This window comes from Grampus griseus, assembly GCF_964374135.1.
Source record: "Grampus griseus genome assembly, chromosome: 1".
Classification (NCBI taxonomy): domain Eukaryota; kingdom Metazoa; phylum Chordata; class Mammalia; order Artiodactyla; family Delphinidae; genus Grampus; species Grampus griseus.
The window spans coordinates 166,514,095-166,537,897 of record NC_139017.1 but is presented as its reverse complement, the minus strand read 5'-3'; the positions used below and the strand labels follow the sequence as shown (position 1 = coordinate 166,537,897).

At 53.7% G+C, this 23,803-nt stretch overlaps 1 protein-coding gene across 9 annotated transcripts in view; it reads right to left on the bottom strand.

Moving 5' to 3' along the window:
- HSPG2 (heparan sulfate proteoglycan 2) overlaps positions 1 to 23,803 on the bottom strand; it is a 102,172-nt gene that overhangs the window by 65,469 nt on the left and 12,900 nt on the right. For all 9 annotated transcript variants that reach the window (XM_082651580.1, XM_082651581.1, XM_082651583.1 and 6 more), the window contains exon 2: positions 1,206 to 1,341. In XM_082651580.1, coding sequence (XP_082507706.1) covers positions 1,206 to 1,341 — 136 coding nt within the window. The remainder of the gene's footprint in view (positions 1 to 1,205; positions 1,342 to 23,803) is intronic.

Sequence of the window (23,803 nt, the reverse complement as noted above, 5' to 3'; positions counted from 1 at the left end):
ACTTATTCAGCAACAATTAATCTTTGTTGAGCACCTACTGGGTGTCAGGCACTGTTCTGGGCACCTGGCACACGGTGGGGAAGGTCTTGAAAACACAGCTGTTGCCTCCTCTCCACACTTAGGGAGGGCCGGCCTGTAACCAGCTTGGAAGCCTCCATCAGAGAGGGTGTGGACCAGGAGGGATGGGGTGGGTGGCGCCAGGTCAGACTGGCCTCTAGGTGAGAATGGGAGGAAGTGGAGTAGGGGACCGTAATCATCCTCCACTGTGCACTGCCCACCACCCTCCCCTTAGGTCCTGCTCAATCTGGGCTGTAAGGAGAAGCAGCCACCAGTCCCGGGTCACACAGTTTTAAGTGGAGGATCCTGCGGTCACTGGGACCAGGGCTCAGGATGCACGCAGCTTTTAACCCACCTCTTTTTTTTCTGAACTAAAAAAAAATTGAAGTATAGTTGCTGTACAACATTATACAGGTTACAGGCATACAATATAGCGATTCTCAATTTTTTTTTGTTTTTGGCTGTGCCACGTGGCTTGTGGGATCTTAGTTCCCTGACCAGGGATCGAACCCAGGCCCCCGGCAGTGAAAGCACCAAGTCCTAATCACTGGACGGCCAGGGAATTCCCGTGATTCACGATTTTTGAAGGTTATACTCCACTTATAGTTATTATAAAATACTGGCCATGTTCCTCATGATGTACAGCATATCCTTGTAGCTTATTCTACACCTAATAGTTTGTACCTTTTACTCCTCTACCGCTATATTGCCCTTCTCCCCTCCCCTGTACCCACTGGTAACCCACTAGTTTGTTCTCTACATCTGTGAATCTGCTTCTTTTCTGTTATATTCATTAGTCTGTTGTATTTTTTCGATTCCACATATAAGTGATATCATACGGTATTTTGTCTTTCTCTGTCTGACTTATTTCACTTAGCATGATGCCCTCCAAGTCCATCCATGTTGCTGCAAATGGCAACATTTCATTCTTTTTTAGGGCTGAGCAGTACCTCATTGTATATGTATATACCACATCTTTATCCAGTCATCTGCTGATGGACACTTAGGTTGCTTCCATATCTTTCTTAGTCCATCTCCTGAGGTGCCACCTTGGGCAAGCATCCTGGAGCCTCTTTAAGGACCGGTGGGAAGAACCCCAATTCCGTCCTTACCCCTTCCACTCCCAGCCACCAGAACCCTCTGCTCACCTCCGGAGGCCTCATCAGCCAGGAAGTCCTCATCATCAGAAAGGTCTGAATAGCTCCAGCCAGCACGGCCCACTGTGACTGTCTCTGCATCCTCGGGCAGGGACAAGCCATCATATGCCCTCAGCCCGCAGGTTACCTGTGGGACACCGCACGAGCAATTGTGTCAAACTCTCCAACTCCTGTCAAGCCCAGGACCCCTCTTCTCACTTCAAGCGGGGGGTCAGAGTCCCACCCCAAGGCCCTCCGGCAGTTAAATCAGACACGGTTTGGCGAAGACAGTCAGGCTGGGGCTGTACCATTGTTTTTGACTCAGTTTCCCCAAATCTCATCAGCCCCTGCATGAATCCTCAGATAAACTTATAAGTTTGTTTTGGGCCACACTGCCCGTCTTGTGGGATCTTAGTTCTCCGACCAGGGATTGAACCCGTGCCCCCTGCAGTGGAAGCGCGGAGTCCTAACCACTGGACCGCCAGGGAAGTCCCGACAACAAACTTAAAATCACTTTGGTAAGTGACGACTCTTCTTCATTTGGAGAAGGCAAGTGATATCCAGGACATGAGTTAGTGGACAGGGACACACAGGCAGGTAAAGGGTGACCGGGGCCAGCAAAGATGGGGGATGTGGGCAGGTGACAGGGTGGCCAGGGGCAGCATGGATGGGGGACAGAAGCAGAAATGGAGGGGAGGTCAACTGAAGCTGCTGCCGCCGACAGCAGCCCCCTGCGCCCCGCCCCAGCGGTCCTGGCCACCTCTTTCTGCCTTGGTGTGGCCTCCAAACCTCCAGGCCACAGGGAACACATTCCAGCCACGCTGGAGATCAGCTCTGGCACTTGTGGGCACACTGACAGGATCATCTGCACACCCAGAAGCGGGGGTGGAGCCCAGCTGCTGGGCTGAACGGGGGCAGGTCAGGCGTGGTGTCAACTCATGTGACCTCGGGCTGCAGCTGAGCCCAGCACAAGCTCCACCTCGGGCTCCCGTTCCACAGAGGGGCGGCTCGGACCCCGCACCTTGCAGGCCGGCGCAGAAGGGCCCCCGCAGCCATGACCCCTGCCTTTCTTGGGGATGGGTGCGGACAACGAAGGCCTCTTTCCACTTAGACAAGATTGAGGTGTTTCCAAAGGAGTTTTACAAAATAACTTAGAGCAAAACAAACCCAGCAGAGCCCAAGGGAACCCCAGAGCCCCCAAGCACAAGAGTGCATGGATTCACACACCCAGCCCCAGATGGCCTGGCGCGAGTGTCTCAGGCCTGCCCTGGCCTCAGCCCTATCTGGGGAGCCCAGCCTGACCAGAAGGAAATAGTCTCACTTGTGAAAACCAAACCCGGCCCTCACTGGCTAGACAAGGTGGTGGCAGCAGCAGAGAGGGCCAAAGAGAAGAAGAAAAACAGAGAAACAGCCAATCCTTCTCCCTCCCTGCTTCCCCAACTTCACACAGCGCATGTCTTGGAGCCTCTGGCCTTTTCTCAGCTGGTGCCTCTTTTGGAATGCCCTTCCTCCTTTTGTTTACCTGGCTAACTCCAGTTCATCCTCCGAAGCTCACCTAAACATCACCTCCTCTAACTACTCAGTAACAAAATGGAACAAATTCCATATAGGCCTGGAAACATGGAGGAATCTCAAACACATTATGCTGAGTGAAAGAAGCCAGACACAGAAGACTCCATAGCATATGATTTCACTTATATGAAACCCACGGGGGAAAAGTCTAATCTATAATGACAGAAAGACCTGTAGTTGCCTGGGACCAGGGGTCGGGTGCGGCTGTCCGGGAAGGGTCACAGGAAACCTTTTGGAGTAACGGTCCCCTGGTTATATACAACTCATTCTCATTATTGAATTGTACACTTAAAGTGGGTATGTTTTATTGTATGTAATTTACACCTCAATAAATATGACTCAAAAGAAAATCTCCTCTGGGAGGCTTTGTCATGACTCCTTGGCCTTTCCAGCCACCTCTGCCCCTAGGCTGGGTTCTGGGCCCTCCAGGGCTCACACTGTAATGACCTGTACCTCCACTGGAATGACAGCACCTTGAAGGCATGGCCTGTGATGAGCTCATCTCTACCTTCTCAGCACTCCATGTTCAATAAATGCTTGAATAAACGAATGGACAAAAGTGTCATCACCTATTAATTCTAGCTGCTTCCTGAACATGACTTGTTCTGAAGGTACCACCCACCCTCAAGCAGTCTATATGCATCTCCCTCCCAGGCTGGGAGCTCCCTGGGGGGAGGGGCTGGGTGCCAATTGGTCATCTTTGTGTTTGCAGTGCGAGCAAGCCTTGCGTAATGTCTGCACTGCCCATGTCTTATCCCCTAAAGCCCTTCCCCGCACAATCTACGGGCATATCCCTCCTCCTGTTCCTTTTTTTTTTTTAATATATATATTTTTGAATTCACATGTATTTTATTTCATTATTTTTTGGCCACACCGCGCGGCATGTGGAATCTTAGTTCCTCGACCAGGAATTGAACACGCGTCCCCTGCATTGGAATCTCAGAGTCTCAACTACTGGACCACCAGGGAAGTCCCTCCTGTTCCTTCTTTCCCCTCCCTCTCCCTCTGGACAAGTGCCCATTCCAGCCCTGGGCGGCCAGTAGACCTCTGGGCCATGCCCATGAGGTCTGCATCCAGGAATAAGCCTTAGAACCTCAAGGAGCTGGTGCGAAGTAGATTCCTGGGCTCCTTCTCAGAGCCGCTGAGTCAGACTCTCCCCACCCCAGCTGGGAGGGTTAAAGTCGTGCATGCTCAGGGGATTCTGACACTCACGGGTTACGAACCACGAGACTAGCCCCCTACCAGGGTTTCTCCTTCCTCCCCTGGGTAGGGGTAGAGGGCAATGTTCCCACTGGGTTGGGGGCGGGGGTGGTCCTGAGAAGGCCCTGATTGACCTAAGGGGAGTGAGGCTAGGGCTGGTGCAGGGGCACTGACACTGGGCAGAGGAGGTTAGAGGGGCAGGACCCTCCCCACTTGGGGAGGGCTCTCTTTGTGTCATTGCCACCCCCTCTCCCTCCCCATGGAAGCAAGGCTGTGGAGGGCATGCATGGTGCACAGAGATTCCTGGCACCCCCTAGACACCAGACTGCTGTCTGGAAAGGAAAATCCTGGTGGTAAGCAAGGTCTAGAGCTTCTCCCAGGGAGGGAGAGGCCACCGGGGCTTGGGAATGGACAGGAAATAGCAAAGATTCAACTTGGAAAAAATGCTAGGAACACACATCTGCAGTGAGAGGAGAGAATCCAGAGCATGGCGGGTCCTGGACCGAAGCCCCTCCACCCCAGGGACCCCAGGAAATGGTCTCTGTGCATGCCAGCCTGCCCTTGCTCGCAGTCCCCACCCCAGGACCTGAGGCTTTGGGGTCAGATAAGGGCCTGCAGCAAGGCACAAGCCAGCAAGAGCAGAGACTTCACTTGTGGAAAACTGAAGATCAAAAGGTTTTAACAGCTGTATTTTACATCTAGGAAGGGAGATGAAGCCAGGCTGGAAAGAAGCTTCCAGAAAGAGCACAAAAGAGCTTAGGACTTTTGCTTAGCACAAAAACGTCTTAGGACTTGACCATAGAAGGGAATTTGGATTCAGAGCTGGAAAGTCCAGGGTCTACTTGGACTAACATTTATTGAGCACTTACTATGCAGCAGGCACTCCTTTAAGGATTTTGTAGGTGTTAACCCAGGTCAGGTGTTAGGTAACCCCACTGTAAAGACGGGGAAATGGAGCAGAGTCAGGAACCTGCTTGAAGAGCTAGCACAGGGTAGAGCTGGGATTTGAACCCTGGTGGTCTGGCCCCAACAGCTAAGTCCTTACCACTGTGCCACACCACCTCTGTAACGAAGGCTGTGGGAGAGACGAACCAACTGAGGGCACTGAGAGTCGCCCCCACGTAGCCTCTCAACTGCAATTCCCAGTTTAGCGGGCATTTCCTCAGCCTCAGTGTCATCTGACCCTGACAATGACCCCCTGAGATGGATGAGCTGGTGCGGATGGCCCCCACTGGCTGGCAGAGTCAGGACTGTCCCAGGACCTCTGAGCTCCCTACCCCAAGCCCCTGCTCCCCAGGAAAGGACATGGGGCTGGAGCTGGGCCTCTGGGCTGGCCATAAGGCCCAAGCAGTGGGCAGGGCCAGGAGGCCCAGGGCTGACCAGTCTCCATCCCCAGCCGGACCAGCTCCCAGGATGGCTCATGGGATGCCTGAGCTGGCAACGTCCTGGACCCATACAGTGGGTGTTTAAGGTCCCAAGGAGGGCCGTCAGTAGCTCCAAGGTCAAAGGCACAAATAGAACCCAGGTTTCCTGCGCTGCAGCCTGTCTCCGGCTGTGAGGGAGCCCTGCTTCCTTCCAGAGGAACCCAGTGCTTCAGGCAGGCGTTGGAGCCGGATGGCGGGGCCAGACAGGAAGGGTCCAGAGGGCAGGCCTGGGTCAGAGAGGAAGGAGTCAAACAGAGAAGGGGATTTTCCAGACCCTGCAGGTTCCTGGTGAAGGAAAGGAGGGGGCAGCTGACTCACACAGGCCAAGGACTGTTCTAGACTGCTAGGAACAATTGCGTGCGGTGGAGGTGTGGGCAGAGTGCCCCCACACACACAATGGCCAGGCGCTCCCTGAACACAGGCAGGGTGAGGCAGTGGGGGGACCAGACAGGCAGGATATCAAACAGACGGGGGACTTCTGGGAGGCACCCACTCTCAGAGGTTGGGTTGGATCCAGGCCCTCCAGTGAGGATGAGGTCGCACATGGAGCTCCAGGTCCAAGTCCTGCAAAGGCTCCTTGGGGACCGGGGACATCGGCCACGCCTTCCTCTCCTGGCCTGGGTGAGGATGCAGAAGGAGCCAAGGATGTCTGGGAAGAGTGTGGGGGTGAAAGGTCAAGCCATGAGCGAGGGGTATAGAAGGCAGAGGTTTTGGGGTACAGGGGTAGGTACAGATACAGATAGTGGATATGGGGTGTGGGGTTTTCAAAAGGAGTTTTTAGGGGCTTCCCTGGTGGCGCAGTGGTTGAGAGCCCGTCTGCCGATTCAGGGGACATGGGTTCATGCTCCGGTCCGGGAAGATCCCACATGCCGCAGAGCGGCTGGGTCCGTGAGCCATGGCCGCTGAGCCTGCGCGTCCGGAGCCTGTGCTCCGCAACGGGAGAGGCCACAACAGTGAGAGGCCCGCGTACCGCAAAAAAAGAAAAAAAAAAAAAAAGGTAAAAAGGAGTTTTTAAGTGAGGATTGTGAGTCTTGTGGAGGTTACGTGTATAGACAAGAGTTTCCGGCGCTGCTAAAATCAAAGCTGTAGGAAGAGACACAGCGGCAAGTGAAGAGACGACCATAAAAATGGTCACTGTCCGCGGAGGGCTTTCCCCGTGCCAGGCCCTGTCCTCAACATACTCAACTAATCCTCACAGCAACCCGGGAGGGCTGGCACTACAGGGCCACTATCCCTCATCTGCAATAAGGGAAATCCAAGGAGCTCCGAAAACCAAGAGTGGTTTTTTTTGTTTTGTTTTTAGTAAGTTTATAGCAAGCTCATTTGGTGTCAAGTCCTGACCTAAATTGACATGAAGCTATTAATAGCTTATCCACTCCACTTAGGGTCAACAGTCATACATTTTGCTGCAGCAATATTAATGTGTTTGATTATGGGGTGTTGCCCCAGACTCTACCGAGGATGTCACATCACAGCTGGCATATGCTCTATGTCACCTTTCTCAAGTTTGGAAACTTCTGAATTCCAAAACATGGCTGATTCCAAGGGTCTCAATTAAGGGATTGTGAACTTATAACTGTTATTTCCATGTTGCAGGCTCGGAGAGGGTCATCTGTGTAAATGGGAGTAAGCACGTAAGTCATCAGCCTGGTACCTTGTATACAGTTAGTGCTCCATAAGCATTAGAGTTAGTACCGGGCAGGGGTACAGGGTAGGGGTGAAGGGCTGAGAGGTGATGAAGTGATGCACGGAGCCTTGGGATTTGGGCTCGGGCCTAGGGTCACCTTCCGGTCTGGGATGAAGGGAGGGGTCTGGCTCTGCTGCCCAGGCCCTGGGCGGGCTGGCTGGGTGGGGCCCTGGCTGGGGGTGAAGCATGGTTTCAAGGCTCAAATTGTCTGCCTGCTCTGAGGTTGATTCTGGGAGGACTGGAGGACTTCGGGCTTCTCCAGAGACATTCTTCCCATGTCTTGGGCAGCCAGCCCATGCCCTCCCCCCACCTCCCCATGGTCCAGGCCTGGGGCTGAGCCCTCCACCACCCCACAGCTGGGCAGGAAGGCCTGAGTACCGTAGTCCCCAGGGTGGCTGCAGCTGCCTGGAGTGAGCTCACTCCATCAAAATCCAGAGACAGCGTGCGGGTGGGGGACAAACGAGCCGCTGCCTGCCCACCTGCCTTCTGCCAGCACAGACTCTGCCCCCTCCCCCACCCAAGGCGGAGGGACCAGCAAAAGCGTGACCTGAGGCCCCCGAATCTCCAGGGAGGGACCCAAACTCAGACAAGTTCCTCCTCCCACTCTGCTGTGACGCAGGCTCCCAGATAACTCCACAAGTGCTCCCCACACCCTGCTACAACCCAGGCCCCAGATACGGGGTCAAGGTGCCATGCCCCACCCCCAGGCTGCTGGGTACCTTGTCCACGGGCAGCAGACGGCAAAGGGGAAGGAATCTGTCGGAGCAGCACTTTGTTGAGCAAACTGCCAGGGGCGGGAGGGCCCAACACAAAGGCCAAAAGGCCTTTAATCCCCTGGCAGGCTGAGAGGGGCGCCGGGCCGGAAAGGAGGCGGCCGCAGCCTCCTCTGGATGCCTGCACTGCCCGTGCCACTCGGGAGCCCTGCCAGCTTCCCACACTTGGGCTCCCAAGGCGGCAGGATCTTCGCCAGCCAGGTGGCCGGGAAGGACACAGATCCCCCGAATAAGGAGAACGGCCGAGGCTCACCAAGTGCTCACCACGTGCAGACGCTGAGATAAGGTCTATACGAGGCTTATCTCACGCAAACCCGCAACCTCACAAGGCAGACACTGGCGGCTCCCCCACTTTTCAGATAAGGAAAGAGGCTCAGAGAAGGCAAGTCACCTGCCCAAGTACACACAGCTAAGGCAACAGAAATCCAGTTTGAAAGTGGGGCCCCTGTGCTAGCTCAGAGGCACAGCTGCCAGCAGGCCCCTCCTTCTGACCCCTGCCCTCTGTACCATGGCCTGGAACTTGGAAAGGCAGCATTCCAGCCAGCATCCCGAGGGAGCGCTGAGGCCCAGCCAGGGTCTTCAACCCTGCCCAAGGGAGTGGGAAGCTGGGGCCTGGGGCTTCTCATCCCAGCTCTGCCCCAAACTCACCATGTGACCCTGGACAAGCTCCTCGACACCCTTCCCTTTTAGCAAACTGCAGCCATCTCAGTCAATGTGAGCCAGAGCACCAGGAGGACAGGACAGTGATTTTTATGTTTTGATCACTGCTGCATCTTCAGAACAGACAACACATAGTAGGTGCTCAATTAATATCTGCCGATTGAGGGACTTCCCTAGTGGTCCAGTGGGTAAGACTCCATGCTCCCAATGCAGGGGGCCCAGGTTCGATCCCTGGTTGGAGAACTAGATCCCGCATGCATGCTGCAACTAAGAAGTCCGCATGCTGCAACTAAAGCATCCCGCGTGCGGCCACTAAAACCCGGAGCGACCAAAGTAAATAAATAAATAAACAAATATTTTTAAAAAATCTGTTGATTAGGTGGTATGGTGAAAGAATGAATGAATGAACAAATGAACTTGCCCAACAACCCTGAGGTAGGAATGAGCCCATTTGACAAAAGAAAGCAAAGTTCAGAAACAGAAAGTAAGGACTTGCCCAAGATCACACAGCTAGCATATACCAGAATTATCTCCGGGCTTCATTTCCCCATTGGTAAAATCGAGGCCATAACACCTCATCCCAAGAGAAGCAGGGGACTGAGTCACACACTCCCTGAAATCCATCCTGGACACCTTGCCCTTGCATTACAATCCTGCCAGGTCTCAGTTCTCTTGGTGATAAAGATGGTCTTGGCCACATTTCCCAAAGCAAAGAACCCTGCTTTGTTTGCTTCCTTCCTGGGGCTGCTGAGAGAGACAAGCAGAATGAGGGGTGAGCTGCTTTGGGAAGTGCGGCCAAAGACCCTGAATTTGTCTGGCTCTTTCGCAAGTAGACCTGACCCGGGCTCTGCCTTGAAGGCCCCTCTAATGTAGCTGGGGCGGGCGCCCGAATGGGTCTGCTACAGCCATGGCCAAGCAAGAGCAATTTATCCCTGCGTCTCAGAGAGATGCGACCGGTGGGGCAGAGAGGGTGCACAGCCCCGAACCTAGGCCACCTCGGCCTCTTTCTAGCTGGGTGGGCTCAGCTTCCTCATCTGTTAAAAAAGGGTCATCAATCAGACCTACCCCATAAGGTTCAATTCCAGTCACTCTGACCTCTACTTTTTGGGCATCTAATAGGTGTTGGCCCTGAGGATAAAATGAGGAAGTAGATAGTCACGGAGCTCCGTGTGCCTAGTGGAGACAGACCACGAAACCGAGTGATGACAACACAGTGTGCAGAGAACTCTGCAGAGGAAGGACAGAGGCTGGGAGAGCCCAGAGGAGGGTCCGCCCCACTTAGCGAGGCTGGGTGGAGGTTGGGGAGGGTTTCCCAGAGGAAATGACAATTCAGCTGGGTTTGAAGATGATTTTGCCGAAGCAGGATGGAGAAGGGAGACAGAGTATGCACCAGGCAGAAGGAAGGTGGGCTGAGGGACGGGAGGAAGTTTGGTGTAGTGGGACATGGTGTGCCAGGTGGCAGAGGATCAAAGGAAACCAGCCCTGAATGGGCTTTTCCACTAAAGAGCAGTGCCCCTTTTTGTGCTGTTGTCATGGTGCTGGTCACAGAGCCCAATTCTCCCAGTGCCCCCGGAGTCCCCACACTCTCTTCCTGCTCTTACACCCCAAGTATGGGTCTCCCCTGGTGCTGAGTGCGCTGCCTGCCGCTTACAGGGAGGAAGCAGGAAGCTACTGGGAAATGTCTCTGCCCCACCCATGTGCCAGGTGGGGCCACTGTGGTGGGAGTGGCCGAGTGGCAGCTTCCGGGCTGGGCCGCCCAGCAAGAAGGTCCCCAGGGGTTGAACGTTATCCACCAAGTACTGTTGGTGCCAACGGCGCCTGTGGTGTTCACGTGCCTGCCTCCTGCCCACAGCCCGGTTCGGTCCTCAGATTCTCTGGCCATGGAACACTGGTGTGCCTGTGGGCCTTCGAGGCCACAGCAACCTGGTCGGGTGTGCCCATGCCTTCTGGGGTCACGACCCACAGATTTCATGAATGAAGTCCCTAGCACAGTGCCAGTCCTACGGGAGGATGCGGGGAGTGTTCCACACATTTTCAATGAAACGAGACACCACTAACAACAATGAGCCTGAACAGATTAGGTTAGGCCTTTCCAACTGCTCTCGACTCACCAGAGAATTAGGAAAAAAGCCCTTATTATGGCCAACCAGGTCCCGTGTGATCTACCTACACACACGTGTATATACTTATACAGACCTCTGCACTTCCTCTCCTACTGTGCCCTCCCTACTCCCTGCCACATTTGTCTCAACAGTTCTCAAACACACCAAGCCCCCGTCCACCTCAGGGCCTTTGCACTTGCTGTGTCCCCTGCCTGGGACACCGCCCCCAGGTGTACACATTCCTCTTCCTCTGGTTTTTGCTCAAATGTCACCTTTAGAGAGACCCACCCCGACTATATCCCAGGTCCGGAATCCATTATGGTTGGCTCTCTGTCGCTTCCCTTACTTTGCCTCAGACGACCTCGCCACTTAAATTCCACCCTGCATTTTACATGTTTATCATCAGCTCCGTGAAGCCAGGGACTTTGTCCATTTTGTTCACTGCTGAATCCCCAGCCCCTACAAGTGCCTGGCACACAGGAGATGCTCAATAATATTTGTTAAATTAATGAATGAATGGGGCTTACAAATCAAGAGACAGTCTTAGAAAGGTGACTTGCCCATGGCCACAGAGACGCTGAAGCCAGACCCCTGGTTCCAAACAGGGAACTCTGTTCTACCTGAGCCCTCCTCCTGCCATCTCTGACACCTGGAGCTTTGCAGCCAGGAGGCCCATCTCTGGGGGCACAAGAAGCTGTCCACGGTCACTGAGGAGAGACCTGCCCGCTGCCCAGACCAGCATCCCAGGGAACGGGCGGGGATCTCAGAGGCAAGCAGGCCCACAGCTCTGGCTCCAGGGCCTTGCGCAAGGCAGCCAGACAGCCAGGCCTCGGTGACTCCATTCCTGCTTGCTCCCGTGGGCATCGGCAACAGGAAAAAACAGGCTGGAATGGCAGCCCAACAGCTGCAGCCTGAAGGGCCAGCTCCCCCTGCCCCCGGGGCTTTCCTCATCTGCTTCCTGGAGGGGGAGGAGGGGCAGGCAGGGCCGAGCCCATGGTTGAAGATAGGCCTGTGGGCAACAGAGCTGGAAATAAGAGGAAGGGCCCCTTCCTTTTGAAGCACCCCCCCCCCGTCCCCTTTCCTCATGACTAATGTCCATTCCAGGGCACAGTAACTCTGGACAGGAATAGGTATGAGGGAAGGTCATGCAGACAAACACTTCTGGGGAAGGCTGGCTGCACAAAGCTGAGCTGGTTCCCTAAGTCCTAAATGTCCCAAATACCATGATGAGGGAATGGGGACAACTATTTAGTGTTTCCCAAATGTGCTTGATTTGGAACCCTTTCTTCATGCAGACCTCATGGGACTAGGGTTCCACAGAACATACTTTGGGAACACCTACCCAAACATTCACCTTTCCCTCAGCTAGATGCCCACTGGCTCTCCCAAAGGAAGGCTTTAGACGTAAGCTATGAGCCACCACCACAGAGGTTTTGAAGACAGAAAAGCCCCAAGGCCACATGAGAAGTGCTGACAAAGGAAAAGTGGGCCAGGTGACAGCTAGCTGGTGGCAGGAGGATATGCTCTCTCCTGGGGTGAGAAAACCCAGACAGGAGCTGCTCCTTCCCTCCCTGGCCATCAGCTGCCCTCTCAGAAGATGAGTCCCTCAGAGAGGACAAGGAGGGTAGCCCAGCACCTGGTCACTCCCAGTGCCCTAGGATCAAGGAGAAGGTCCCAGGGTATCCACGCCCAAAGACAAAGGGAGCGGAGTGATGGCTCAGCTGCTGAGTGCAGAGATGGGGACGGGGATTGCTGGGGGCGAGGGGAGGTGGGAGGGGTTGGTGGTCCTCCAGGCAGCAGGCGGGCCATGAGGGATGGAGAATGGGCTTCCAGCTCACCCCAATGTCTTGGGCAAGTCCCTTCCCCTCTCTGGGCCTCCGGCTCCCTTGTCAAATGTCGCAGTAGGCCTAGATCACTGTTTTCCAGTCTGTCCTCAGGGGGTGGGCGGGGAACAGGTAGAGTTTGGGCCCACTCCCCCAAATACTCACTTCAATAACAAACAAATTCCATCTTTTCCCATTTTATATTCTGACCTTCTACATAATATGTCTGGTTCAGTCCCTGGTTAGCTGTAAGCAAGTCACTTCACCTCTCTGTGCCTCTGTTTCCTCAGCTGTAAAATGGGCATGATAATTTATAATAATAGTATCTACCTCATAGGGTTGTTGTAAAATGCTACCACATGGTGGAGGCTCTATAGGTGTTTGCTGTTATTTATCAAAATATAATAGTATTTAACCAAAATACCATTATTTTGATGTAAACAAGGGTTGCACTGCTTAATAATAAGTTTAAAAGTTTTCAGCTTAGACGATCCCAAAGGTTCCTTCTGGCTTTGCCATTTTATGACTCTGAAACCCTGAAATGTTAGAATTCTCAAATCCTAGGCTGTGACTCCCACCAGCAGAGAGAGTGGGGCTCGGGGAGGGAATTACAAAGTGAGGACCAAGCCATAAGGAACAGACTTCAGGAAACTGACCAGCGAAGGGTTACCATCTTTATCATTGTCATTTACCTGTTTACACCTCCCCCACTACCCTGTTCCAGAAAGACTCAAAGCAGCTAACAAAGATATACACGTAACAGCAAGAGAAAACCAACTAAAGATGCATAAGCAAAACTGTATTACAGCAGACAGGCCTGGACTGGAGTGAGACGAGTAGGCGGGAAGCATGTGCTCAATTCTGGGGGTCTGGGAAAGTGACAATGCATTAGGTTCTAAGTTTTCCAGTGGCCAGTGGGAAGAAGGAAACCTGACCGGTCCCTGGATTCTGTGTCCCAGTAGGTAAAAACAAACCCGTTGCTTAGAAGAAGCACAACTGGGCTTCCCTGGTGGCGCAATGGTTAGGAATCCACCTGTCAATGCAGGGGACACGGGTTCGAGCCCTGGTCCAGGAGGATGCCACATGCCGCGGAGCAGCTAGGCCTGTGCGCCACAGCTGCTGAGCCTACGTGCCACAACTATTGAGGCCCGTGCACCTACAGCCCATCCTCTGCAGCAAAAGAAGCCACCACAATGAGAAGCCCGCGCACCGCAACGAAGAGTGGGCCCCGTTCGCCGCAGCTGGAGAGAGCCCGCGCGCAGCAACAAAGACCCAACACAGCCAAAAATACAGTAAATTAATTAAAAAAAAAAAAGAAGCAGCAGCACAACTATTCCTGATACTGACAGCATGAATGCCCTGAGGGTAAAGATTTATCTGGCACCCTTCTTTACCCTTGCCGGGGGGGGGGGGGGGGGGGGGGGGCGGCATCCCACTGGAGTCCACTGACCATGACCCTTTGACAATGAGGTCAGGGGCAGAGGCCATAGTGTTCAAAGATCCAGGAGGCTGGAATGGTGGTCCAGGGAGCGCCCCCAGCATCCTCAGTCTGGGCAGGATTACCCATCCCTCCCCATGCCTGAACACAGCCAGTGCCCAAAATAGCCAGAGCAGGAGAGGGTGCCAGGAGGCCCGGGGCAGGGGACCCGGCTAGGCCTGCCCACAGAGGAGGGCCCAGTGGGCCAAAGCACACACATCCCTGCGGTACAAAGCAGCACCTTCACTTGGGCACACGGCCCTCTCTGGGAGTCCCCCACCCACCAGGCTCCCCCCGTGGCTGCACGTTGCTCACGCAGAGTCTAGGCAGCTGCTCCACCCTTTCCACAAGGCGGGCCTTCCTGCAGGAGCCAAATGGAAGAGTCTTCACAAAAACACCACCCGCATCCTAGAGGGAAGTGCTTGGAGACCTCCTCCTGCTCCCCACCTCCAAGGTCTGCCTCCCTCAGGATTCTCCTGGATCTCCCCAGCTGTAGGCCAAGACAATGGGGGCTATTTTGGGCTGCATGGGGTATTTAAAGCTCTGGCTGGGCCTCATTCCTGGGGAACAAGAGGCCCTGACCTCTGCAAGGCCTTCCTGAAATTGTTGCTGCTCATATTGTGGTGGACGTGTCCCAACCTCTCCTGCCAGGCCTTAAGACCCCGAGGGATGCCGCACAAGCGCCTCCTCCTCCAGGAAGCCCTCAGGGCCGCTACCTAAGACCCTTGGAGGAGCTGGGTCCTGGCCCCTGCTCAGCCACTGATCTTCTCAGCCCACACTTTCTGCATTTGCAGTTTTCTCATCTGCAAAATCTGGATAATACCACCAGTATGTGTAAAAGTACTTGGAGGCTTCTGTGGTTAAAATGAAGCTGTGTCTCCCCAGCTACCATGTGGGGGAGAAGGTAAGCAGGGTGGAAATCTTGTCTGTTTTGTCACTGCTCTTTTTCTAGCACCTGGCACACAGTAGGTGCCAAATAAATATCTATTGACTGATATAAATATTTGTGGAATGTGTCTGTAATCCCCACAGAACCACCCACAGTGCTGAGTACACAGGTGGTTAATACTCTTTGGTGATAATATTGCCAGATCTCATTTTGGGCACTTGGACCATGCCAGGCCTTATGCTAAGTACTATACATTGATTATCTCATTTAATTTGCTCAGCAATCCCAAGAGGTCGGTACTATTATTATTTTATAAGCAAGAAAATGCGAGTTCCACTCCAAGTGGTTAAGGAGCTTGCCTGGGGTCCTAAAGCTACAAAGCGGCCTAAAACTACAAGCGGGAATCAAACCCAGGAACGCTTAAGTCTCTATAATCCTGCACAAAAACACCCCCAAGAAAGGCAGCGGGGTGAGCACTGAGCTGGGAGCCAAGAGCCTGAATTCAGCCATTCAGTAGCTGTGTGACTTCAAGCAAGTCACTTGGCCTCTCTGGAACTGTTTTCTCTTCCATAAAAACAGGAGCATTTATTCTTGTTCCTTTGTGTCATTAGTAAAATCAGAGGGATTTAGGGATGTGACCATGTCCCCCATGTTAGCCCCAACCCCTCCCCAGGGTCAGCAGCTATGAAGGACGGTGGGAAGATGCCCTGGAGAGGATGGGGGTGCCCACTGCTGGCTCTGGAACAAGGCTTGGCAGTGGCTGACAACAGCTGGTATGAGTTCTGGGCCCAAGTAGGGGGAGAGGGGTGGGCTGAGAGGTCACCTCTGGTCCTCCTCTGTCACCCTTCCTTGCTGACAGCTGCTGGGGCCTCAGGGCCAAGGGCCCCGCAGCAGGAGGGGGTGGGAGCCGGCTGGCTGGCGTCATCTCAGTCCTCATGCTGCCAACTGCTCAAATCCCAGGGTGCCTGGCCCTGCCGGGCTCACTGGCCAGGACGCAGGCCTCACTGCCCCACCCCGTAGCCCTTTCCCCAGTTCCCTGGGAAGTCTGGGGTGAGGGTGGAGGGGCTGGAGCAAAGGTCTGCAGGTTGAACATGCCTTGCTTGGAGACTGGGCTGCCCCAGACCCCCTGAGGGGAGGTGGCTGGGCAGGTCTGGGTAGGAACGGGGTTCTAGGAGGGGCCTTGTGGTTTTCCTGGCAAATGGCCGGGGTTGCAAGCCCTGCAGGGACCCTTCTTGGAGCCTGTGAACTCAGCCTGGCCTGGCCCCACCCCAGACCCCTCTCAGCCCCCATAGCTCCACTCCCAGCTCACTGCCGAGCCTTTCCAGTCTGCTGCAGCCCACGCGCCTCTTGCTCCTCTGAACTCCTGCCTACTCATAATTACCACTGACCATATTTTCCAAAGCGAACATGAAGAACAGTTTAACAAAGGATTCTTGGGCCACTTCCGGGTGTCAGAGGCAGCCTGGGAGATGTAGTCTGGATTTCAAACTCTAGGACATGTTCACAGTGTTTTGGAAGGACTTTTTTTTTTTTTGGCCACGCCGCGTGGCACGTGGGATCTTAGTTCCTCGACCAGCGATCCAACCCACGCCCCGTGAGGTGGAAGCGCAGAGTCTTAACCACTGGACTACCAGGGAAGTGCCTGGAAAGACTATTTTTATATTATTTTATTCATAAATCAAAGCCATCCTAGGAAACGTGTGTTGGCCACATGCCACCTCACACCAGTTAGAGCTGACTGGACACCCCAGCCTGGCAACTTCCTAGCTGTGCAGCCCTGAGCAAATCACTTGACCTCTCTGAGCCTCTGATGCCTCATCTGTAAAGCAGGAATCAAAATAGCCACCTCAGGGAGGGGGGGAGGGAGGGAGACGCAAGAGGGAAGAGATATGGGAACATATGTATATGTACAACTGATTCACTTTGTTATAAAGCAGAAACTAACACACCACTGTAAAGCAATTATACCCCAATAAAGATGTTAAAAAAAATTATCAAGAGAATAAAAAGGAAAACAAGAGAGTACAAAAAAAATAAAATAAAATTGCCCCCTCACAAGGCTGTTGTGAAGAGTCAGCAGGACAACCCAAGAGCTTAACCCAGTGTCTGACGCTTACTAGGTTCAAGTGTCACTTCTTGCCTTTCCTCTCCTCCCACTCCTACCCCACCAAGACCTTACACGCCAAGAAAGTGAGCTCCTCAGAAACCCCTGGGGAGAACAGTCCCTGTTCTGCCCCCTTACAGGCTAGACAGGCCTCAAGAGGAACCTACCTACAAAAGGCTCCAATGGATTCCTGGGTCCTGGACTGTCAGGGCAGGAAGGGATCACCTAGCCCAACACCCTCACTTATCAGAAAGGGAAACCGAGGCCCAGAGAGGGCAAGTAAGGACATTAAGGAGGCCCAGCAAGTTTTGAAGGGGCTGAATTCACACCCATCTCTGCCTGACTGCCTCTGGGTGACGTGCGTGACCTCTTGGAGCTTCCTTTTAGTGTCCCTCCCCACTGGAGTATTGTCACAAGGAGAAGTTGGATTATGTACGCAGAGTTCTTACAGCAGTGCTGGGTACTCGGAGAGGACGTAGCAGCTCAAGGAAGAGAGGAAGAAGTCTCCCTGCAAGTTGATGGCAGAGGTAGACTCAGGGCCCAGGTGTCCTGGCTCTTAACACAGGGCCCTTCACTTTCCACGATGCCCCCTTCTTCCCATCCTTCCCCAAGGCGGGGGTCCGGGCCGCACCGATGAGGACTCTGGGAAGGTGGCATTAGGCTGGGTCTTTGAGGTGGGCTGATCGAGGCCTGAGACCCCAGTCTCAACCTCTGGGATTGAGAACTGGTTCCTCTGGCCCGCCCCAGGACCCAGTCAGACAGGCCCAGCAGAGGAAATGGCAGGAAGGGTTGGCAAGCAAGGGGTGCGTGTCCTTGGCAGGGAGAATTCACCTCCCAGGGACTTGGGTTACCGGAAACGATAAATCTCCCACTGCCTGCCACCTTCGACCAGGAATGTCGGCTGCTTGGAATGTCGGCTGCCTGGGGGAACATCCTGTCCACCTGCCCCAGGACAGCCCAGGGACAGCCAGGACCTCGCCCACCCCCTGCTCCCTGCCCTGCCCCTGGGGCCTTGGCTTGGTCTCTGGGGCTCCGCAGCCAAAGGGCACCTGTCATTCTGGGAAGGTTGGAACGGTTGTCAATAACCAATCACAGGAGGAGAAGAGAGGGCTGGAAGGGGGACCCCCAAAATATTGAAAGCCACTCCTAAACCCGATTCATTCAACCCTGTCAAACATGCATTCTGAGCCCCAGGTTTGGATGAAGGCTCCGACCTTGTTAACCCAAGGTAGGAGGTGGCACAGGGTAAGCTCTGGGCTAGGATTAACCCGGTTGGAGGCCCAGCTCTGCAACTTGCCAGTCGGAGGCTTTTGGCAAGTCACTTCAGCACCTCCCGCCCCTCATCTCTGATATGGAAGCGACACGGCCGTGAGGGGCACCCTGTGACATTCACGGAGCTCAGCTGTGAGTCGCTTAGCACAGGGAGGGTCTGGCACACAGCAAGGGCCCAATACACAGTGGCCATTAGGTATTGGGAAGTGTCGGGAAGGAGAAGGGAAGATAACCAAGAATTGTCGCGTGAGTAGGTATGTGAGCCATGCATGTTCTCTGCCATCATGGAGCAGCTGGATCATAAACCAGTACCTGTTAAATGCTGAAAGTGCTGAGAGGGAAAATACGGCAGGTGAGGGGGCCACGGAGCGGCTGGGTGGGGGCGGCTACTACGCAGGCCATCTGTGCACAAAGAGCTGTCTGAGCACAGGGAACAGCAGCGGTAAAGGCCCCAAGGCAGGAGCATCCTTTGAATGTTCTGGAAACATCCAGGAGGCCAGTTATCTAATACCCATAATTGCCCTGGGAGTGAGTTATAATTATCCCCATTCCCCACATGAGGAACATGAAGCTCAGAGAGGCTGGCCAAGATCACAGAAGGAGTAAGTGGCAGAGCTAGAATTCCAACCCTCCTTCTCAGCAGAGTCCAGGGGCTACTGAGTCCATCAGAACTCCCATGGGGAGGGAGCGGGCGGGAGAAAAGTATGCAAGGTGTTCAGTCAAGGACCTGATTCCTCCAGACTGGCTGCCTGATCTCAGACAGGTTACATCTCCTGCTGGGCCTCCATGGCTTCAGCCTCATGGACCAGCCATGCCTGTTCCTCCACCTCCCAGCTGATGAGGGAGGGGCCAAAAGAAGGGGGAGGGGAGAGTATGATGCCGGGAGGTGACCTGGAGCTTTTCTGGCACCTCAGACCCAGAGCTCCTCCCCACAGGTGTGAATGCCACATACAGGCCAGACCAACCTGAACCACCCAGCACGACTTCTTGCCTGCCCCCTCCCCCCGCAAAGAGTTTGCACCCTGCCTACGCCTGCCTGGGCCTTGTCCCCGCTCAGCACCCAGGGCCCAGCCACAGCCAGGAATCTGTCCTGCACTCCAGCTCCAGGTGCCAGCCATGCCTCTCCCCCCAGCACCCAGGACTCAGCCCGTGAACAGCTCCTGGCGGCCCATGACCGGCCTTTGTAACCAGGGATGCCAAAGCAGGCCAGCCCTCATGGGCACCAGGCCAGACCCCGAGGCCCAGCCAAGTGCAAACAGCATGCTTGGCTCCCAGATACAGGCGCGTTAGAGCAGGCAGGCTGCCCACTGCCCCCATCACAACAAACTATCATCTCCGCCCTGCCGAAAGGGGCCCAGGCAGTCCAGGCAGCCAGCACCTCTGCTGGGAGCTGGGGACTGCCACGGGAGGCCCCACCCCCACCCCGAGAATGGGCAGTGGGAATCTCCGAGGCTGGACGTGGAGAGTCCAGATGCCAGCAGCTGAACCGGGAACTAAGCAGAGACAGGCTGAGGGGAGTGGGTGGTAAATTCAGGGGGGAAGGGTGGGCTGGATGGAGCCGAGTCACGGACTTTCCAACATTACGTATGGAGTTAGGCAAGGGGAGAGTGAGACCTCCCCAGCGCCAAGGAGAAAGTGGGTCTGACACAGTGTGGCAAGGGGGGCCATCCTGTCTGCCTCCATCAGGGCCCAGGGGTCTCGCAGGCCTCCACAGACCGGGGATCCAGAGCGGGACAGGGATCTAGTAAAAATGCCAACAGTGATTCCTTATTGAGTGCACGTAGCACTTCATATGCACTGGTGCCATCCACCAGAACTTGCTGCAGTGACGGAAATGTTCTCTATCTACATTGTCCAATAAGGTAGCCATGAGCCACCTGTGGCTCTCGAGCACTTGAAATGCGGCTGGTACAACTGAGAAACTTGAACTTCCTTTCATTAAATCTTAAACAGCCACGTGTGGGCTGGCAGTCACCATACTGGACAGTGCAGATTTACACCATCACCAGTCCTTACACCAATCCTGGAGGGAGTGCTATCTCCATTTGACAAAGGAGGAAATTGAGGCTTGCCCAAAGCCACACAGCAGGCAAGCCACACAGAAGAAATCAGAACCCAGGCCTGGCCCCTCTGTTGTGCCCCGACCCAGGGTCAATATCAACCCTGGCAGAGACTAACGGAACTTGTACATGAGTGGGCGATAAGGCTGCCCGGTTGATCAAGGCATCAAGTCTCTTGCATTTGGCGCGAATTCTGTCGGTGTTTATCACACGCTGACCAGACGGGCCATTTATAAAAGTCTTTGATTTCTTGACATGAAGAAAAGGCAGAATGATGACGTACTAATCGCAGCTGGTTGAGGAACCAAGTCTTTGAGAATGTTGGGAATCTTCAGGGACGAGACAGCTGGGCTTGGCCTTCCCCACCTCATCACCCCAGACCACACGCAGCCCCCCAAGGCTCCTGAGATCTGCACGACACTCTCATATGGCACATTTTCCTGCCTCTGAGCCTTTATGTATGCTGTTCCCTCCTCCCAGAATGCTATTGCTCTGCCTCCCAATCTAATCTACTCATCCACCCTTCAAGGCCTGGCTTAATTACCACCTCCACTCTGAAGTCTTCCTGGACCCCCCACAAAGACATCTTTCTCCCCCATACATCCGTAGGACTTAATTTCTACCTCTTAGAGGGCTAGAGATTTGGTCTTAAATACAGACACTTGAGTAAATGTCTCTACTCTCTTGCTGGAACCAAAGCTCCTTGGGAACAAACATCAGCTTGAGTTCTTTTCATCATATTTATATATGATATACTATATATATATATTTATTTTTTAACCTTTAGACACTGCCCGATGCCAAGCAACAGCTAGTGGATAATAAACAATATTTACTAAATTGAACTGAATTTTAATAGTGGCTTAGAAGTTTGGGGACTCAGTGTCTTACGATTCTGCCCTAATCTCCTGTGATCCTGACAGGCCAGTCCCTTCCCTGCCCTGGACCTCAACTTGTACATCTGTAAAATGGGGGCAATGATAGTGCCCACCTTGTTGGGAGATTATTTGTACTTCTTACATTTATTTGACAAACACTATGCGCCAGGCACTGGACAAATATTATCTTCTTAACAACCCCATTTTATAGAGGAAACTGACAGTGAAATTAAACAGATAACAGAGATAATGCAAGTCAGGGGCTTAGCACAGCATGTGGCACATGGTAAGTGCTAAAGAAACTATAGCAACACTTTTTTCTTTTCTTTTTCTCTTTTCTGTATAATGAAGAGTCTACAGAATTGGGAGAAATTTAGGATACTCTCCCAGGGCTGGGTACATAGTAGATGTTCCTTAAAATATTTGCTGCTAGATTGACTCAGTCCCAAGAGTACCAGTGATAGAAGGGGTGACCCTCACTGAGCCCCGGGAAGCTCCTGCTCTGACTCCCCGCCGCCCCACTCCCCAATCTGCCAAGCAGTGGCCACAAGCACAGTAGAGAACCCTTTTCTTGCCCCACCTTTCTCCAAGGACAGGAAGTGTGGAATGCCTTTGGGGAGATGACTCAGGTCCAGCTGTGCTGATCCCATGGGCAAATGGAGAAAAGAGAGTCTGATTAAGTCTCAGAGACAAGGGATATTCTTGTCCTTCTCCAGTCCTGCTAGGAGCTTGGACACCCCACTCTTCTCCTCAACCCCAGCTCAGACCAAAAGAGGGGAAGGAGGAGGAGAAGAGTGAAGAAAATCAACACTGATGGCGTTTCTATGTTGGCCATCTCTCCAGGCCCCAGTTTTCACAACTGTCAAATGATAATTCCTACATCATGGGGGTGGTTTTCAAGATAAAATGAGACAGGACTTCCCTGGTGGCGCAGTGGTTAAGAATCCGCCTGCCATTGCAGGCGACGCGGGCTCGAGCTCTGGTCCGGGAATATCCCACATGCCGCGGGGCAACTAAGCCCGTGTGCTGCAACTACTGAGCCTGCTCTCCAGAGCCCGTGAGCCACAACTACTGAGCCCACGTGCCACAACTACTGAGCCCACGTGCCACAACTACTGAAGCCCGTGCCTAGAGCCCCTGCTCCGCAGCAAAGAGAAGCCACCGCAATGAGAAGTCCGTGCACCGCAATGAAGAGTAGCCCCCTCTCACCACAACTACAGAAAGCCCGCGCGCAGCAACGAAGACCCAACAAAACCAAAAAAAAAGATAAAATGACAATGTATGTAAAGCAGAGCTTCTCCATCTTTAACATGCACAGGAATCAGCATGGGATCTTGGGATCTTGTTAGTGTACAGATTCGGATTCCATAGGTTTGGGTGGGGCCTGAGACTGCATTTCTAACAAGCTCCCAGGTGAGGCCCCAGCTGCTGGTGCGTGGACCACCCTTTAGGTTATGAGAACAAAAAGGGACTAGAACAGCACCTTGCACACAGCAGCCCTCAGTAAAAGTTAGCTATACTTCTTCTTCTAGAGATTTAATCACTAAGAATCATCCCTAGGGGAACAGAACCGTTATATCACCCCAATAATACTGAGGTCCTGCGAGGCTGAGTGGGTTGCCCAAGCACAGAAGGCTAGGACTCAAGGCAGAAGCAGGGGACTTCCCTGGCGGTCCAGTGGTTAAGACTCTGCGCTTCCACTGCAGGGGACACGGATTTGATCCCTGCCGGGGAACTAAGATCCCGCGTGCTATGAGGTGTGGCCAAAACTTTAAAAAAAAAAAAAAAAATCAAGGCAAAAGCAGGATTCGAGGCCATGTCTGCAGATCCATCCTTCCCATGCATCACACCATCCCAAGCCCCACCAGCCTCAGTGGCAGCCAGGGGCCTGGAGCTGAGGATACACCAGCCCTGCCCCTCAGCCCCATTGCAGGCCCCTGCTGGGCCAGACAGGCCTCCAGGCAAAAGCCCAAGCTCCCCCAAGAAAGGCCTTGCACCATCACTTCCACTCCCCCAGCGGCAGCTTCCAGCAGTCTCCCCCTCCATCGCCTTATAAAGCAGCCCCGATCTGCTCTTTTCCAAGCTGCAGTTTAATTTTACATGGAGTGAACCAACTGTCCTTTCCCTGCAGCCTCGCCCTGCTTCACACATTCCTTCTGGAGCAACATTACCTAATTTAACCATAGCCCCTGCTCTCCAGGGCTCTCAAAATAGCAGCTGCTGGTGGGGAAAATGCCCTAATGTTATCAAAATAAACAATTCTCCCTCCTCCTCCATTCTTGGCCAGCACCAGCCTCAAGACCCAGCCCAGGGAGGAGTGAAAGCTGGGAGGACCAAGGTGGGCCTGGGGTAGAAAGAGATCCCGCCAAAGCCCTGTTCTCACCATCCTTCCAGCCCTCTCATACATGTTCCTGGGACACTCTCTCGTATATGTTCCTGGGACACTCGCTCGTACGTGTTCCTGGGATCTCCCCAGGCCTTCCCCAGGCCCAAATCCTCCAGTTCATCCCGTGAGCCAATGTTGCCCAAAACCAAGATTCAACTTTCACTTTCTCCTAATAACAAAAACTACAGTAGTGATAATTGCTACCATCCCCCAGGTATTCATTATGAGCTAAATACTTCCCACACCTTGGCTCACTGACACCTGCAAGGTAGAGATTTAGTATTCTCTCGTTTCAGATGAGGA